General features: G+C 44.0%; 1 protein-coding gene across 1 annotated transcript in view; it reads left to right on the top strand.

The window, feature by feature from the left end:
- Positions 1–17,500, top strand: part of LOC138192134 (thyrotropin-releasing hormone-degrading ectoenzyme-like) — a gene marked incomplete at its 3' end in the record, with an annotated part of 83,791 nt that overhangs the window by 23,096 nt on the left and 43,195 nt on the right. Inside the window, 1 exon segment of the mRNA XM_069139357.1 lies at positions 12,150–12,276. Within this exon segment, the coding sequence (XP_068995458.1) occupies positions 12,150–12,276 (127 nt within the window).

The raw sequence follows: 17,500 nt of genomic DNA, 5'->3' as shown, positions 1-17,500 counted from the left end.
GCTCCTTGTTCTTCTCCGTTTCTCTTCTGTCGGTCTCTCGGAGGATAAAAACTCTGATGATGAAACTCGTGTGAATACGACGTGAAATAAAGGAGCCCGTTGTCTCGACAAAATGTCAAGCTTGAAGCTCTAAATATGAGCAGCGTTATCTTCAGACGGTTAATTAGCGCCACCGAGGAGGTTTTTTTTTTTCGTCGCAGTTTTTTTTTTTCTCTTTTGTCAGCAGGATTACAGAAAAACGAACCGGCCTGATTGTAATGAAACTCGGAGGAAGGTTGAAATGTCGAACCCGTTTCATCACGGGACGGATCCACGAATCATTTTTTTTACTTTCATTAAAGTTGCGAGTCGACTAAATGCTGCATAATCTTAAAAATCCAGTAGATGGCAGTAGAGTTCAATAGAGGCCTATTTTATGGTTAATGAGGGATTATTTTCAGATGGACCTCCAGAAAACTAATAAGAAGGAGTGACTTTAGCTAACAACACCGAGATAACTGATGGACACATTTTATTCACTTTGGATTTGATGAGAGAAGTTGAATGGGAGTCTATGGAGCCGGAGGCTTTTTGGAGCCGACCTCTAGTGGCACTTCCTGGTATTGCAGCTGAAGACACTTCTGGATCAGAACCATTTTTCAGACCCGGAAGTCACTTTAATGTCCAGTCTGTGGACACCCTGAGTGACGGCCACACGGTAAACACAAAATAGAGACTTTTGTAGTTTCGTTAATTTAACTTGTGGCTGAGTCTATTTTCTCACGGTTCATTGATCCCCCGCGGTGCAGGGCCCGACCCTCTCAAACCCGCTGGATAAATTCAATAATCTGAGCCTGAACTCGATGGGGGTCGAGTCTGACGGTTCAGGTTGGGAATTACAAATTCGAGCGTTCGGACATTTACAGACGTGAAATGAATTTCCAGCGGACGGAGAAGGTTTATTTTCTGCTCATTTGCATACGAAGCGGTGGAAGTGAGTTCACGCACGTGGAGGAATCTGCTCGAACGGGATCCGTCGGTAGGAAATAAGGAAATATGTGAATCATGTGCTCGCGGTTTGAAAAGCTGTGAATAAATGAGTTCTGTGCAACATGTTGAGCTCGTGGAGGTCCAGACGACGTCTACGTTTTCATCTCTTACGATTTGGAAGTCAGAACCGTCTGCAGACATCCCATCATCCTCCCAACAAGCGTAACATTTTAAAACACAAATATGCACACGCACGCGTCCCCGTTCGTACACAAGGACAAACACATGCACGACCTTGTTCCTCCTCCTCCTCCTCCTCCTCCTCTTCGTCTTCGTCTCCTCCGATCATCTCTCTATCAGTGTAATTACAGCTCATCCATCTCGTCTGCCAGAAACTCAAGGACAGCACTCCAACACACACACACACACACACACACACACACACACACACACACACACACACACACACACACACACACACACACACACACACACACACACACACACACACACCGCCTGCGTGTTCTTGTTACTGAAAGATGATTTTGGTGAAATGCTGTTAATGACAAATTGTATCTCGGTCATTTATAACCATCACCAGTACTGTGTGTGTGTGTGTGTGTGTGTGTGTGTGTGTGTGTGTGTGTGTGTGTGTGTGTGTGTGTGTGTGTGTGTGTGTGTGTCTGAGAGAGTTTTTGTCTTCATAATGAATAAATTCATCTTTGTTTTTGGTTGTTTCCATTTTCATTTACCTAAAACCAAAAAGCTCCACTTTCACTGCGTCGCGTTCGGATGAATAAATCATAAAATCATAAAATCATAAATCATAAAATCATAAAATCATAAATCATAAAACCATAGAAACTCTTTTCACAACATGAAGCCGTTGCAGAGCCTCTGGGCGCCCTGACGTGGCTCCGCCCACCTGAGTCTTTGTTGTGATTGTGGTCTGTTTGAATGAAGCCACTCTGAAGGGCTGACCAATCAGTGAGAAGTGGGCGTGGCTACGTTTGTCTGTAGTTCCAGCGTCAGTAGAGCTCGATGACACAAACGCTAGCGGTTGCTAGGGTGTTGCTATGTGGTTGCTATGATGTCCCGATTGGTTGTTAGAGTGTTTGTTTGGATGCTACAGCGGCGGTCATTAAAATTAAATTCAAACGGTGTAAACAGGATGTTAATTACTTTTATCGTCAATCATTTGTAGTCTAACGACACTTTTCTGACCTCATGAATTAATTTAGAAGGTTTCTACGTTCGATAACATCGCTGTCACTCACTCGCTCTTTTTTAATGTTTTTTGAAGGCTGTTATTTATTCTCCGGTGTCATTAATACGATCAGGGTCAGTAGTTCCAGTCTGGATCAGGCTGGAGGATTAAACGGCCGCCGGACCTGCTGACACTCGGTGACCTCGAGGTTCAGGAGCAACACAACAAAACAAAAGCAGTCATGAGACGTGATATCCGGAGATGATGCGTTCAGGCGTTTTACGACGACGGCTCCGTCACAATCTGCCCGAGAGAGTTTTCACATTCAGACTTTAGATATTCTCTAATATCAATATCAATATCAATATCTAATAGCAGCTTCCTCTGACACCAACATTCACCCTCCTCCATCCTCCTCCTCCCTCCTCCATCCTTCTCCTCCATCCATCCTTCTCCTCCTCCTCATCCATCGCCCTCCTCCATCCTCCTCCTCCATCCTCCATCCTCCTCCTCCATCCATCCTTCTCCTCCTCCATCCTCCATCCTTCTCCTCCATCCTTCTCCTCCATCCTCCTCCATCTCCCTCCTCCATCCTCCTCCTCCATCCTCCATCCTCCTCCTCCATCCATCCTTCTCCTCCTCCTCATCCATCGCCCTCCTCCTCCATCCTCCTCCATCCTCCTCCATCCATCCTTCTCCATCCTCCTCCTCCATCCATCCTCCTTGTCCTCCATCTTCCTCCTCCTCCTCCTCCTCCATCCATCCTCCATTCATCCTTCTCCTCTTCCTCATCCATCCTTCTCCTCCTCCTCCATCTTCTTCCATCCATCCTTCTCCTCCTCCTCCATCCTCCTTCTCCATCCTCCTCCATCCATCCTTCTCCTCCTCCTCCCATCCCTCATCCATCCTCTTCCCATCCCTCCTCCTCCATCCATCCTCCTCCTCCTCCTCCTCCTCCCATCCCATCCATCCTCTTCCTCCTCCCATCCCTCCATCCTCCATCCTCCTCCTCCTCCCATCCTCCATCCTCCTCCTTCTCCTCCTCCTCCTCCATCCTCCATCCTCCTCCTCCTCCTCCTCCTCCTCCTCCTCCTCCTCCCGTCCCTCCATTCTCCATCCTCCTCCTCCTCCCATCCTCCATCCTCCATCCTCCTCCTCCTCCTCCTCCTCCTCCTCCTCCCGTCCCTCCATCCAACCAGCCTGATTTGTTTTTACACTCGTACAAGACGCCAGCCGAGAACACAAGTTACATCAGACATCAGATGTTGAACATCAGACTGCTGTCTTCGGGTGTTTTTGGGTGGTTGCTAGGGTATCCATAATAGTTGCTCGGGTGTTGCTATGTAGTTGCTGTGATGTCGTGAGTGTTTGTTAAGGTGTTTTATTTTAGCGACGCTCATTGCTACAGCGTAGCCAGGTGATTATTAAGGGATTTTGGTTGCTCGTTTGCTCTCCGATGTTTTACTGTGGGTTGCTAGGGTGTTGCTAAGTGGTTGCTATGATGTCCCGATTGATTTAAGGGCATTTATCTTTAGATGCTACCTGTTGCTACAGCGTAGCCAGGTGATTATTAAGGGATTCTGGGTTGTTGCTTGCTCACTAATATTTTACTACTGGTTGCTAGGGAATCCACAATGGTTGCTAGGATGTTGCTTGGTGGTTGCTAGGCTGTGCAAGCCTACTTCTAAGGAGGCAATGTGGTTTTCTGGTTGATATGGGATATCTTTGTGTAAGATTAATATATGTTAGATACGATGTTAGAAGGTGGTTGTTAGGTGGTTACCAGGTGGTTACCAGGTGGTTACCAGGTGGTTACCCGGTGGTTATGATGCCGAGGATGGTTACCAAGTTCCATAGAAGATGAACCCAAAAGTTCCTACTAACCACTTTAACTAGACTTCCTGTGCTGAAATAAAATAAAACTAATTCAGGCTGTCATGAACACAAATTCCAGATGAGAGGAAAGAAAAAGAAAAACATCAGGTCTCACAACGAAGAGTTGCTACGACGACCAGCGACGACCTCCAGGCTCCGTCGCCGGCTCGCCGTGTTCCTCCTCCGTCTTCGCCTCCTTCGCAAACAGCTGCTCGTCTTTCTGCTGTTTTTTTTTTTTGTCTCCGTTAAGAATCTTCTGTTCCCGTAATGAGATGCTTCTTTTTTTAAATATTTTTTTCCTTTGGGGAGGATTAAAATCTGACGGAACACAAACAAACAAACAAAGAAAACAGTGTGTGATGACCCGGCGTTTATCTGCTTTTAACGAGACGCCGACAGACACGAGAAGCTCCGTCAGATCTCCAAAAAAACACTTGATAATTTCTAGTAACACATTAAAAAAAAAAGAATAAATTAAATATCGAATTTTGTGCACAAATACTAAAGATCATAAATATTCCATTAGCATGATTTGACATCGTAGACATCGTAGTAATGAGGATATCAAATTAATATTTAGACAATAATGTCTCTTATTAATTTCAAAGTGTTATTTAATAACCATAATCAACACAAATGTAGTGTTATATTATAACCAATCTCGTTTCTGATTGGCTGCCTTGTAATGTATTGCACCAGAATGGAGGGTATGGCTGCAGGTAACCATAGCAACAGCACTTCTGCTTCATGTAAAGCCCCTGGTTAACACCCCTCTCCCCCACCCCCCTTTTTTGCTCGTCAATCAATCAGTTCAGCCGACACCGAACAGAACTTAATTAAAGTCGACCTCCTTCATCATAAATCTATAAATCAGAGCTGTTGATTTCAGTCTGAATTGAATAAATCCGCCTCGTCGTCGTGTTTCTGTGTTTGTCCAGAGGTTGATATTTGTTTTTTCCTCCAGAGTTTTATTGTTCTGCTCTTCATCGCCGTGAAAACACCCCGGACCCACATTCACCGTCCTGCTGCCCCAAATACACAAAAATATGGATCCATGTCCTCCTTTTCTTAGTCACCAAACTTTTTTATTTTTATTTTCATTTCAAATGAAATAAATGTATTTTTCCTTTTAAAATTTGCATCTTCAGAAGGAAGCAGCGCCTGAGAGGAGCTGGGAAGTAGAGTAGTGAGAGATAAACTGACGCGGCGTTTGTTTCGATCTTTTAATGAGTTAAAAATAAGTAAACATTTAAAATTATATGGAGTCAATTTACGACCAAAAAAAACAAAAAAAAAACAAAACGATTCATTTACAAACACGATATATTTGCAATAATAAATCAGCATTACACAAATTCATGTTTTTGCAAATCCAAAAAGTTCTGATCAAAGAAATACACGACGTAGATAAGAAAACAAAATAAATCCAGCCAGACTGTTTCTCCTAAAACTCAGCGAGCTGCTGGAAAGTGATTTTTTTTTTAAATTTTTATTACCGTGATCTCGTATAACGACGTTAAATGTCACATTAACATTTCCTCCTGATAATAAACGTCACGCAGTGATAATAAACCGCGGGTCACATTAGGACTCTCAAATGTCAAAAAAGACACATTAACATTTCATTTTTCTGCGACTCCTGTTATTTAAAATAAAGTTTAACAACAGAGATCTAAAGCTTTCAGGTGGGGTCGCAGCAAAGGCTCATTGGGAGATGTAGTTTTAATGTGAAACAAAATAATATCGACAGAAAAAACCCACAGAAACATGTTGCAATCATAAGAAAACTGGATGAAACTCACGACTGAATAAACCAACGAGTTGAAGCTCAGTTCAACTTTATTACATTAGAAATAATTCAACAGCACCAAGTCTGTTTTTCTAACTCGGTGTTCAGGATTTCTTTCTGTTTCGACAGTTTTTTTGTGTGCGTTTTATTGCAGACACACTCGTGCTCTGTTTCTAATTTTGCTCTCGGGACTTTATTTTCCAGAATCTATCCGTCAGAAATCCGTCTGATTATCAGGACGAAGACTTTCTGGGACAAACGCTCCCAAAAATTCAAGACTGTCCTGGTTTTGTGGAATCAACCAGATATTCATGTCACTTTCTGCCTTTTTTTTTTTTTTTCCATCGTTGCATCGATACACCCCTCCCTCCCTGTCCTCCTCTCCCTCCTCAGCGTCTACAAGTTGCAGCTTTATCACCTCCCCTCCTTTAATCATCGAACCCTGACCGCATCGCCGCTTCGTGTCCGACGTGTTCTACAAGTGTGAAAATGACAAAACAGCTCGACTCGACTGAAGGACGGCCGGCGTCGCCTTCGCTGTTGTTTTGTTAAACTCCCACAGAGACGTTCACGGATGGGAACTTTTACTTTAACGATTTTTAAAAAGAGTCATGAACGACTTTTGTTTCATTTTTTGGGGGGATTTCTTCGAGCAGAAGAGAATTTGTAGCGTCCTCAAAACAAATAAATGAAGATAGTGACGGTGAGTTGCATTTTTAATAGTGATGAAATTATGAAAACGAGCCGGTTCACACTGCAAAAAATCAAAATAAAAACGTTACTAAAATTACAGCTGAACGTCCACCGAAACGTGAACCTCCATGACCTCTGACCTTTCTGTAAAACATCAGCAAACAACGTCACGTTCATACGGACTATAGACAACCTGGGTCATCATATGACCTCTTAAATATGACTCGGCTCTGGTTTGTGAGTACGCGTTGTTTTGGAGGCGGGGCCTGAAGGCGATAAAGAAGCAGCTCTGTGTTCGCCTCCTTCTGACGCCAACAGACATTTTTTATTTTATTTTGTGTGCGTGTCTTGTTGACATTGACAGAGCGACTGTTATCCGTCCTCTCTGCGGCGCTGCGCCTGTCTCGCTTCATCAAAGCGTCCGTCGTCAGTAAAAGTGATGATATGATTGGACGGCCGCGCGGCGCCGTCGTCACGGGTCAGCGGCGTCGGTTACCGAGGCAACGGAGGCTGTCTGACGGCCCGCCGATCTCAAAGTCAAGGACCCGCGGACGCCTCGCCGAGGAGAGCCGACCCGCCGTGTGTGTTGCCCCCCCTGCCCTCCTTCCTCCCCCCCCCCTTCCCCCAGGCCCGCTCGTATCAGTTGCTAAACCATCCATCAAATTACCGTGGCAAACCGAGCGTCCATCACCCCACATCCATCATCCAAGGGCGACAGACGGAGCGTCAGAACGCAGCGAGAGATGTCACGGACGAGTGGAGAGATAACAAGGGTGGAGGAGGAGGAGGGGGAGGAGGGGGAGGAGAAGGAGGAGGAGGAGGAGGAGGAGGGGGAGGGGGAGGAGGAGGAGGAGGAGGGGGGGAGGGGGAGGAGGCGGAGGAGAAGGAGGAGGAGGAGGGGGAGGAGGGGGAGGAGGGGGAGGAGGAGGGGGGAGGAGAAGGAGGAGGAGGGGGGGGGGAGGAGGGGGAGGGGGAGGAGGAACATTTTAAAATCAAATCATGTCTGTAATGCGAAAGCCCGATTTCTTATTCAAGGATTTTATTTAAATTTTTCTCGTTCTTTATTTTTCTTTCAAAAACTCATGAAAGTTGCCACGAAAAATCCCGTATTTTTCATGGTGTTGCGAGTGGGCGTGGCCAAATGGCTCGCTAGCGCCCCCCTGAGGAGGTGCTTTTATTTTAAAAAGTTAGAACTTCCTGTTTTCTACTTTTTTTCTTCTGCTTCTTAGAAATTGTGAATATTTAGTTGGAATAAATGTATTTTAAAGTAGAATTTTAAGACACCGTTCATTCAAAATGTAACTAAAGCTACACAGCTAGCAGCTAGTTAGCTTAGCGTAGCACAGTGGACTGGAAATAAAAGGAAGCGTCGGCACCTCTAAAGCTCAATAATTCAAACATTATATCTCATCTGCAAGAAGCATTAATACATTTAGACATTTATCAATCTGCAGTTATGAAGTTTAGTACAATTTTTTTCTCAAAAACTAATTAAGTTGTGCGTGTTTGATGGTGTTGTGTTTTTATTTTGTATCTGCTCTGGTTCGCTGTGATCATGTTTTGCTGCTGCTGCTGTTTGTTGTTAATCTGTTTTCAAGGCTTTTCCAGCGGTGTGTGTGTGTGTGTGTGTGGGGGGGGGGGGAGGAGGGTGGAGGAGGGTGGAGGAGGGTAATCCCTTCACCTCCTCGAAAAAAAAAAAGAGGGATTTTTACTGGGAAAGATTTGCAGAAAGTGTTGTTTTCATTGACGAGCGGTTTAATTCAGACGGTGGGAGTTTTTCTGGGATTTAAAATGGATGAATGGAAACGTGGAGCGTCACGTGACCTCGCCGAGCTTTAACGGGAACAAACTCCCAAATATCTTTTGGTTTCACTTTACGGATGTGAAAGCGCTTTAAAGGACATTTTCCGACGTGTTGTCGACCTGCCGTCGTGCCCTTAGACATCGGACATCGATCGGGTTGGAGATGGCGTGTTGGGAAATTCGGCTGGTCGTTTTTTTTGCACTTTGATTCATTTTTTATTTTCATGTTTTGATTTCTGACTGATTCCTTTTGATTGCGTTCCTGAAGCGTGACGTGACTGGAATACAAAATATTCCCTAATTTAATTTCAAAACGATTATTATTCAGGTTTAAAAACAGGCAGAGTGTGAAAACCTCTTCTGTACATTTTCTAAAGCCTGTTAGCGGGACGTAAAGGGTTTGTTGTCGTGGTTGAGGCCGGTGGGTTTTACGACGAACCGCCGAGCCACCGTGGGTGAGGCCTTTTTTTTGAGTTCGGGGTGAAGCAGCACATTTTCGGTACCCGGGAGACATGCTGAATGTGTATCTGCATGATACTTTGAAGTCAGACGTTACCCCCCCCTCCCTCCCCCCCTCCTCCCCCTTTCATCCCACCCCATTGAAAAAATGCAAGTGCGTCCGGGTTTCGCCTCACCTAGGAGAACATGACTGCAGGCGTTCCAGGAATCCTCGGGAGACGATATTCAATTCAGCGGCATCTCGCTGCTCCTATTTCAATAAAGCCCTCTTCGCTCTCTGAGCCGATATTCACTCTGAGATGAGTTCTGGTGGAGGGAGGAGAATAAAAAAAAAAATCTGGATTTTATTTTTTTTATTTTTTTTTATTGAAAACAGTCGTGCTGAGGGAGCCGGAGAGGAGAGCAAGGCCACAAAGAGGATTGTGATTAAGTATTAGCATTTGGGTGAGTAGAGCAGCAGTCGTCGTATCGGTGTGTGTGTGTGTGTGTGTGTGTGTGTGTGTGTGTGTGTGTGTGTGTGTGTGTGTGTGTGTGCTCGCGCGTGTGTCAACATAAGTCTTGTTAAGGTTGGAGAAATTAATAGTGTTTCATAAAATCTAAATCCAGAATTGAATTGAATCACAGTTCCTGAGATGAGAAGACAAAAAACTTTTTGTTTTACTCAAAACTGTTTACGATTAAATATCTGAAGAGTTGATGTGATGTAAGCAGCGAGGTTACTTTTTTTTTTAAACTACAAAAACATCGAAAGCATCCACTATAATTCAATATATCTATATATTGATATATATATATATATATATATATATTCATATATATATATATATATATACTGTATATATTGATATATATATATGTATCGATATATATACTGTATATATTGCTATATATGTATATATATCATATATATCTATAACTGAAGCCTGCTTCCTACAGACTGAATATAAAAACTTTTGTAGTCTGTAGTGTCTTCGGCTGCAATACCAGCGAGTGCCACTAGAGGTCGGCTCCAAAAAGCCTCCGGCTCCATAGACTCCCATTCAACTTCTCTCATCAAATCCAAAGTGAATAAAATGTGTCCATCAGTTATCTCGGTGTTGTTAGCTAAAGTCACTCCTTCTTATTAGTTTTCTGGAGGTCCATCTGAAAATAATCCCTCATTCATTAGAAAAGAAGATTCAAGAAGACCTGTTTTTGGGGGTGTGTCTGTTTGATTGACAGGCCTGTGGTGCAGTCAGGTTACAGCTATCGGTGGGCGGGACGTAGTATCGTCATGGTTTCTCATTCAGCTCCTCCCCTAACTCGTCCAAATATGGTCCTTTCTGACTCCACCTGCTTGCTTTTAATTCTTCACCTGTAACGGTCACGTTTATTTTAAGAACGAAGCCGAACGTTGTTTCTTCTGCAGTTCAGTTTAACAGCAGCTTTAATGTGAGCCGAGGATTTACAGTGTTTCACACCGCTGGCTGGAAACGGGATTTATTAGACAGGAAGGGAAACTGAGGCGCAGCAGAGTGGCATTACTGGGACACGAGTGTTTACCTCTGAGTGTGTGTGTGTGTGTGTGTGTGTGTGTGTGTGTGTGTGTGTGTGTGTGTGTGTGTGTGTTTTATGACAGCAGTGATACAGCAGCATTACCTCACGGTGTGTTTGTGTGTCCGCTTGCTTCCTGTCTTCGTGTGTGTGTGTGTGTGTGTGTGTGTGTGTGTGTCGTCCTTCAGCTGACAGTGAGCTGGTTTCTCCCTCTGACAGTAAAACCATCCGGCACACACACACACACACACACACACACACACACACACACACACACACACACACACACAGTAACTTTTTCCAGGCACACTTTATTTTCTTTGTTTCTCTTTTTTTTTCTTTTTTTATTTCATTCACACCGGCGGATACATGCATATTGATCAGTGACATCACCACCACCTGTTGCCATGGTAACCCCCTGTCCTGTCAGCCGACTGAGTGTTTGTGGTGTAATTAACGCGGCGGATCCGACTCGACGAGGAGCGCCGCCAGCTCGTCTTCAAGGGACGTGACGTCACGTAGAATCGATCGATCGATCGAGTCTGAAGTTTTTGTGTTTTGAGACGATCAAAGATGGAAAATCCTTTTAAAAATGTACAAACTGATGTTATGTAACGAAAAGTTGAGACGAAGACGTCCGATTGGTCACTGAACAAATCAGAATGACGTCACACCGGGCTCTTCACTGGGAAATATCACTCCGCCGTTACCATGGCAACATTGTAACCATCTAAACTTGAATGCATTTGGACCGAAGCAGAATATTTCCTCACATCAAAACATATTGTGAATTTTGGAAATGATTAAATCTGTATTATTTTGGGGTTGAGGAGGAAGAAGATGGTATTTCAAGTTAAACGTCTATAAATTACGTATTCATCCAGTGAGGTGAAGTTTTCTCTCTCGGCACCGAAGGAGGTTTTTTATATTATTTTTTTTGACCCGCAGACATTAAATGTGACGACCATAAAATAAAAAAATAAAAAATAGTGATCCGTATCAGATAATAGAATCAGTTTGGAAACAACAGACCAGCTGTCAGACACACACACACACACACACACACACACACACACACACACACACACACACACACACACACACACACTGTCAGCGCGTCATCCCGCTGCTCTTTTTCGACGAAGCCTGCAACGAGGTCACCGCAGCAGCCGAGCGCTCTGATTGGTACGGAGCGGTCAGGTGACCCTGCCTCCATTGATTATTGGTGACAGCTCGGCTCCCGTGTGATTGTGTGTGTGTGTGTGTGTGTGTGTGTGTGTGTGTGTGTGTGTGTGTGTGTGTGTGTGTGTGTGTGATTGTCGTCGGTAACACTGTGTACTGTAACATATTTAAAGTTTTGATTTGTGAATGAAATGGACATAAAAACTGAGGAAACATCGGGATCCGCCCCGAAGCACGACTTTTTTTTAAATCTCTCCTCTATATTTGTCTCTTTTCTACTCCGAGTCGATATTTCTCTGTAAATCAGTTTTTTTCCTCGAACCCAAACTCAACAGTTCTTTTGGCCCCGGAGGAGCTGAATACGAAGTTCTTCCCTCGGCGGACTCGACCCGGCCGACACCGGCCTGATCTCATCTCTCTTTGTGCGAACACATCCCTTCAAATGAGATTTCATTTTTTTTGGAGTGTCTCATCCTTTCTGACACCTTTGGACTCCACCTGAGTTTCACGTACAATCCGGTCTTCTCCGCTGAATCTAATTTTCTTTTCTGGATCGTTTTGTTGTCTGAAAAGCTGAGCGGACACTAATTCTGATCCGTGTCTTGTTTCCCGATTTCAAACCTCGTCTCTCTTTTTCAGATCCGTCTCTACGCCCGGCCGGACGCCATTTCGAGCGGCGCCGGCGACTACGCCCTCCACATCACCAAGAGGCTTCTGGGATTCTACCAGGACTACTTCAAAGTCCAGTACTCACTGCCGAAGCTCGGTAAGTCTGACGACGTCGTCGGTCTTCTTTCCCTTCGATGTCTCGCCAGGTTTTCGTTCTGATTTGTGGAGGCAGAAGACGAAGGAGACACTCTGTTCCCGTGAAGTTTTGATTTCCTGTCGGCTTTTATTAAATAGAAAAAAACCACGTCGTTAGCTTCCCCCTCGTATCCCCCTGTTGATCCAAATTAGGATACAGAGAAAACAACTTCCCCCCTTTTTTCCCGGGAAAGTCAGCCAACTCTTTGTCCTTTGTACAATTACTGTTAGGTTCATCAATTTGGACTCTTATCAGGCAAAGAAAACGCTCTGTCCTCGCTTTTCTTCTCGTTGCGTCGGGGGAGGCTGAAAAGCGTGATTAGTTCTGGGAATTGAACCTCCGTCGGTCTTTGCACCGTTTGTTTGTGTCACGGACATGAAAACGTTGCGGTTCGTCTCCCTTCGTTAAATAAAAAAAAGAGAAGTGTCTTCATGCCTCGGCAAAGTGAAGACCTCGTTGTACCGAAGCGGAGCGCCAACCGTGTGCCTTTATCCCGGTTTATTTTTAGACTCGCTGCTTTTTACGTAATGAGTGAAATAAAAACTGAAGAAAATGTAAGTGTGCTCGCATCTGGAGAAATATTATAAAACCGTTCAAAAGTCCTTCCAGTTGTTTTTCCTGAAGCTTTTTGAAGTGGCGGTAACAGCAGACGTCGGTGCGTTTGAGCTGAGACGTGACGCCGGAGCACTGAAAGCAGTAGAAGTGGCGGCTGGGGTGGTGAAAGGGCGTCCGTCAGTCACTTACAACCGTTTTTGTAGGTTTTCAAATGTATATGTTGTAGTAACGGCTAAACTTGAAGCTGGACCTGAAGTTGAAAACCTGAAAGAAGTTGAAGTGGCAGTAAAACTGGAATCACTGAAAGACATTTTGTCTGAAGTAATAGTGCTGAAAACGGATGAAAATGAAAGTGTTGCAGAAGTTCAAAAAGTCGCTTTATGAGCAAATACCGAAAGGAGATGAAGTGTCAGTTGAAATGATGGAAACTCTAGATTTTTATGTCACTCATTGCATTTTTATTCACTAAATTTTAACTTTTTGAAATGGACTTCTATGGTAGTAGCTGTTTACGTTGGAGCACTTGACCTGAGATTTGAAGTTGGAGTCCTGAAAGGAGTTGAAGTGGGAGTTTAATGAGTTCAAATTTGGTTAAAATTATGGCAAATTCAGTTTTTTTTGTTTTAGTACATTTTTACTTAAAGGAAACTTTAAAAGAAATCTCTGAAAGAAGTTGAAGTGGCAGTAAAACTGGAATCACTGAAATACATTTGTGTGACAGCTCTTATAACGCAGCAGCACTGAAAATGGATGTAAAAGTGTTGCAAAGGGGTCAAAGAGTCACTTTATTATAAAATACTGAAAGGAGATGAAGATGTCATCTGAAATTATGAGAAATCCATCTTAAATTGATCTGTTTATCTCGGTACTTGTTGGGCTCGTGAGGATGTCGGCTTCGAGTTCAATTCAAGGAAAGGTCAAAATAATATTCGCATGTTTTTTTCTCTAGAAAATATCAAACGTTTAAAATAATCTGAACGTGTTTGACTTTGATTCTTTAGTAGCCTTTTTGAGGTGCGTTTACACGTCAGAAACATGTGAAGTGGGAGACCTTGAAGATGTTAAAGTGGCAGTTGAGGAGTGCTGCGCGAGGTCGAAAGTCAACGTCGAGTGTTTTTTGAAGCGACGACATCTCAAGTTTTCTGAGTGTATTTTTGTTACCTTCACCCTTCTCTTCGTGTTTTTTTCATTTGAGTGAGTCGCTTTCATAATTAATCAAAGGAAACGTGGAACATTTATAAAGAACATTTCTGTTTGTTTGCTTCCGATGAAAATATCGCATCTCAACATTTGAAGCAGATCAATTTGACTTCCTGTTGAACCTTTTTAAAGCGATTTTTCTACTGAAGTCACAGAAGCTGGAACACTTGACAGAGATGAAGTTTCTGAATTGAAATGGAAGTTATTATTCAGATTGACCTCCCATCTTATGTCAATTTCATACCTGGCGCATAAACACAGACAGAAACTTTATTAGCAACTTTATTTAAAATTTTCAAAAATTCATAGTTCATGTCCTTTAAAAATGAATATTTCCCTTTTTTTATACCAGTAAACTCGTCAACGCTGTTTCGAGTCATTTAACAGAGTCGTTTCAAAGTAAACTGGAGAGGATGTTTTTAAACGTAGGAAACTCAAAATCTCTCAAAATATAAGATCATAAAAAGAAGTAAAGTATTAACAAGTGTAACGATTTATTCAAGAATGACATTTAAAAGAAAATCTTGAAAGGAAATTTCTTCTCAAAGTTTTTATTTGTGAAATCCCGAATGTTCATGCTACCAGCAGTCACGTTAACGTAACTCAGGCGCCGATGTTGATCCAGACACGAAACTCGGAGCGGTTCCTCGCGGAGGTTGTTGCTTCGTCCTCCTCCGTTTACGTCTCGGTGCGACTTACCGTTCACCTGCGACGGCAGCTTTATTCAATCGACCCCTCGAAGCGTCTTAGACGTCGTAAAATAACCATTCTGGACTGTTTCCTCCGATCGAGGCTCGATTTAACATCCCTGTCAGGGAGGAACCGACCAGTCAGACCTGATACAGACTCTCAGAAAATCATTTGTTCAGTATGTCAGATTTATTTCAATGTGTCGGAGGGAAGCTGCTGAGAAGTTTGGTGTGAGAAGTTCCTTGAGGCCAAACCGACGTGTTGTCAGCTGTTATTTGGGCCTCGTTGAAAACCCGTCTGATGTCGACTCCCCCGTCCAACCTAATGAATCATATCAGAGCCGTCAGCTTCCATCTCTGCGTCTTTTCTTCTTCTTCTTTCCTCCCGTGTCTTCCTAATTGTTTGTGTTTCCGACTGCCGTCCTGCCACAATCAGTTAGCATGCCATGTCGCAGCGGTGCGTTTCCTCTTTTTATTTTCTCTCTCTCCACGCCCCGAACCTTAATGTGATCGCCGTGGCGGCGTATTGTACATGTCAGACACTTCTTCCCCGTCCACGCTCATCTATCACATTACAGATTCTCTTTCAGCTTCCTGTTTGTGTTTTTCCAGCTTCTCAGATTAGCTCTGGCATTTAATTGGCCCGCGTCCTGACCTTTACACTCATTAGAGGTAGGGAGTCCCACGCTGAGGTAAAGGTGAGGTCGCATCCAGGTGGTCGGGCCGGGCGGTCCGGGCCGGGCGGTCCGGGCCGGGCCAGGAATGGAATGAATGCAATCCGTAATCTGTCAAACAGTACGAGTGTGATGGATTTTAAGGGTTTCATAAAAAGCAGAAAATACTACAAAACACAACAACACAACACTCCTTTGGAGCAGGAAGTGACCATATTTGGACGAGCTGGGGGAGGAGCCAGCAGTGGATCTGACTGATCTGATTGGAAACCTGACGATACTATATATATATATATACATAACCATGGACTGTGTGTGTGTGTGTGTGTGTGTGTGCGTGTGTGTGTGTGTGTGTGTGTGCCAGCGCATTAATACTGATGTCAACATCAGGCTTCACCACAGTTTGCCTCTCTAACCCCACCCTACCGCTGCCAGTACTGTATGTGTGTGTGTGTGTGTGTGTGTGTGTGTGTGTGTGTGTGCGTGTGCGTGTGTGCGCGTGTGCGTGTGCGTGTGCGCGTGCGCTGTGCGCGTGCGTGTGCGTGTGCGTGTGCGTGTGCGTGTGTGTGTGCGTGTGTGTGTGCGTGTGCGTGTGCGTGTGCGTGTGCGTGTGCGTGCGTGTGCGTGTGCGCGCGTGTGCGCGTGCGCGTGCGCGTGCGCGTGCGTGTGCGTGTGTGCGTGTGCGTGTGTGTGTGCGTGTGCGTGTGCGTGTGCGTGTGCGTGTGCGTGTGCGTGTGCGTGTGTGTGTGTGCGTGTGTGTGTGTGTGTGTGTGTGTGTGTGTGTGTGTGTGTGTGTGCATGCGCATGTGTGTGTGTGCGTGTGTGTGTGTGTGTGTGTGTGTGTGTGTGTGTGGTCCCAGAGCCTCGGGGCTCCATCTGTTGTCATGCGGGGCATCGAGCTCCCCTGAGAGAGCGAAAGAGAAATGATGAGCTGAGATCCAAATTTAAAGAGACGGAGGGAAACCTGCGCCGCTCACACCGATGAAGACGAGCACAAAGACGAAGAGGAATCGCTGGGATTATTTCAGCTTTCGTCCTGTCAGAGAAGAGCATAAAGATGTCCGCCCATCTGGCCAAATCTGTGGTTTCACATATCTCATATGAAGTCTCCTAAAAAACATCTGTACACATCTGTGCACTCAGTTTAATACACAACTGATATTATAACTGGCTTCTTATGTGTATGTTGAGTATGTTGAATTTTTCAAAATCAGGTACCAATGAAATCCTTAAATGTAGATTACAAATTCTGGTTTTCCTACTAACTAGCATTAAACTACAGATTGGAAAACACAACGTTAACAACCTTTTTCTTATTGTACGATTAAAGTTTAAACATCTTTTATTTACCAATCGAACGATGTAAAAATACATTCGTAGAAGTAAAAGTCCTGCATTTCAATTATTTCGTCACCGAGCGCAGATTTCTCGGATATTCTACAAAAAAACATAAAAATACAGAAGTATTATCAGCGTAATGTTCCAACATTATCAAAAGTGAAATGTCTTCTGTGACTGTTGATATTAAAGCATCAGCTCCGTCGTAAACCTTATTGATCGGCTTGAAACTGAAACGCTGTGATATAAAAGCTCTTTTGTTTTCGTGCAGCCGGTTGTGTAGGTGGAAAACATCCTCACCAGTAATCCTGCATTAACAATACCGGATCTCAAGTCTGTGGGCGTGTTTATAAAGAAGAAACCTCTGCTGGAGATTCCTGTAAAAAAAAAAAAAAAAAAAAAAAGTCAGCGGCATGTTGTTCAGAAATAAAGTCATCGTGAGACATTCAAATAAAATCTGGAAAAACATCAGTGTTGTTTTTAACAGACGTCTCTGAAACTTTGAAAAACGAACAGCAGCCTGCAGCCTCGGCTCCCTGAAATATATCTGACTTTAGTAAATCCTCTCGTGTCGACGGCACTCAGAGCTCCTAAACTCTGAGATCTGCCCCGCAGACGCCTCCGCAACGACCCGCCTGCTCAGTTCACTGCCAGAAGAATCAAAATCAGATACTTCTGATTTCTAATAAATTCTCTTTTGCAACACAAGAACTCTTTCAGTTTGAATAT

This window comes from Embiotoca jacksoni, unplaced genomic scaffold (genome assembly GCF_022577435.1).
Source record: "Embiotoca jacksoni isolate LCO1_2020_lvr unplaced genomic scaffold, fEmbJac1.0.p SCAF_82, whole genome shotgun sequence".
In the NCBI taxonomy this organism is placed as follows: Eukaryota; Metazoa; Chordata; class Actinopteri; family Embiotocidae; genus Embiotoca; species Embiotoca jacksoni.
The sequence above is the reverse complement of the archived record's forward strand: the minus strand, read 5'-3'. Positions and strand labels throughout refer to the sequence as shown.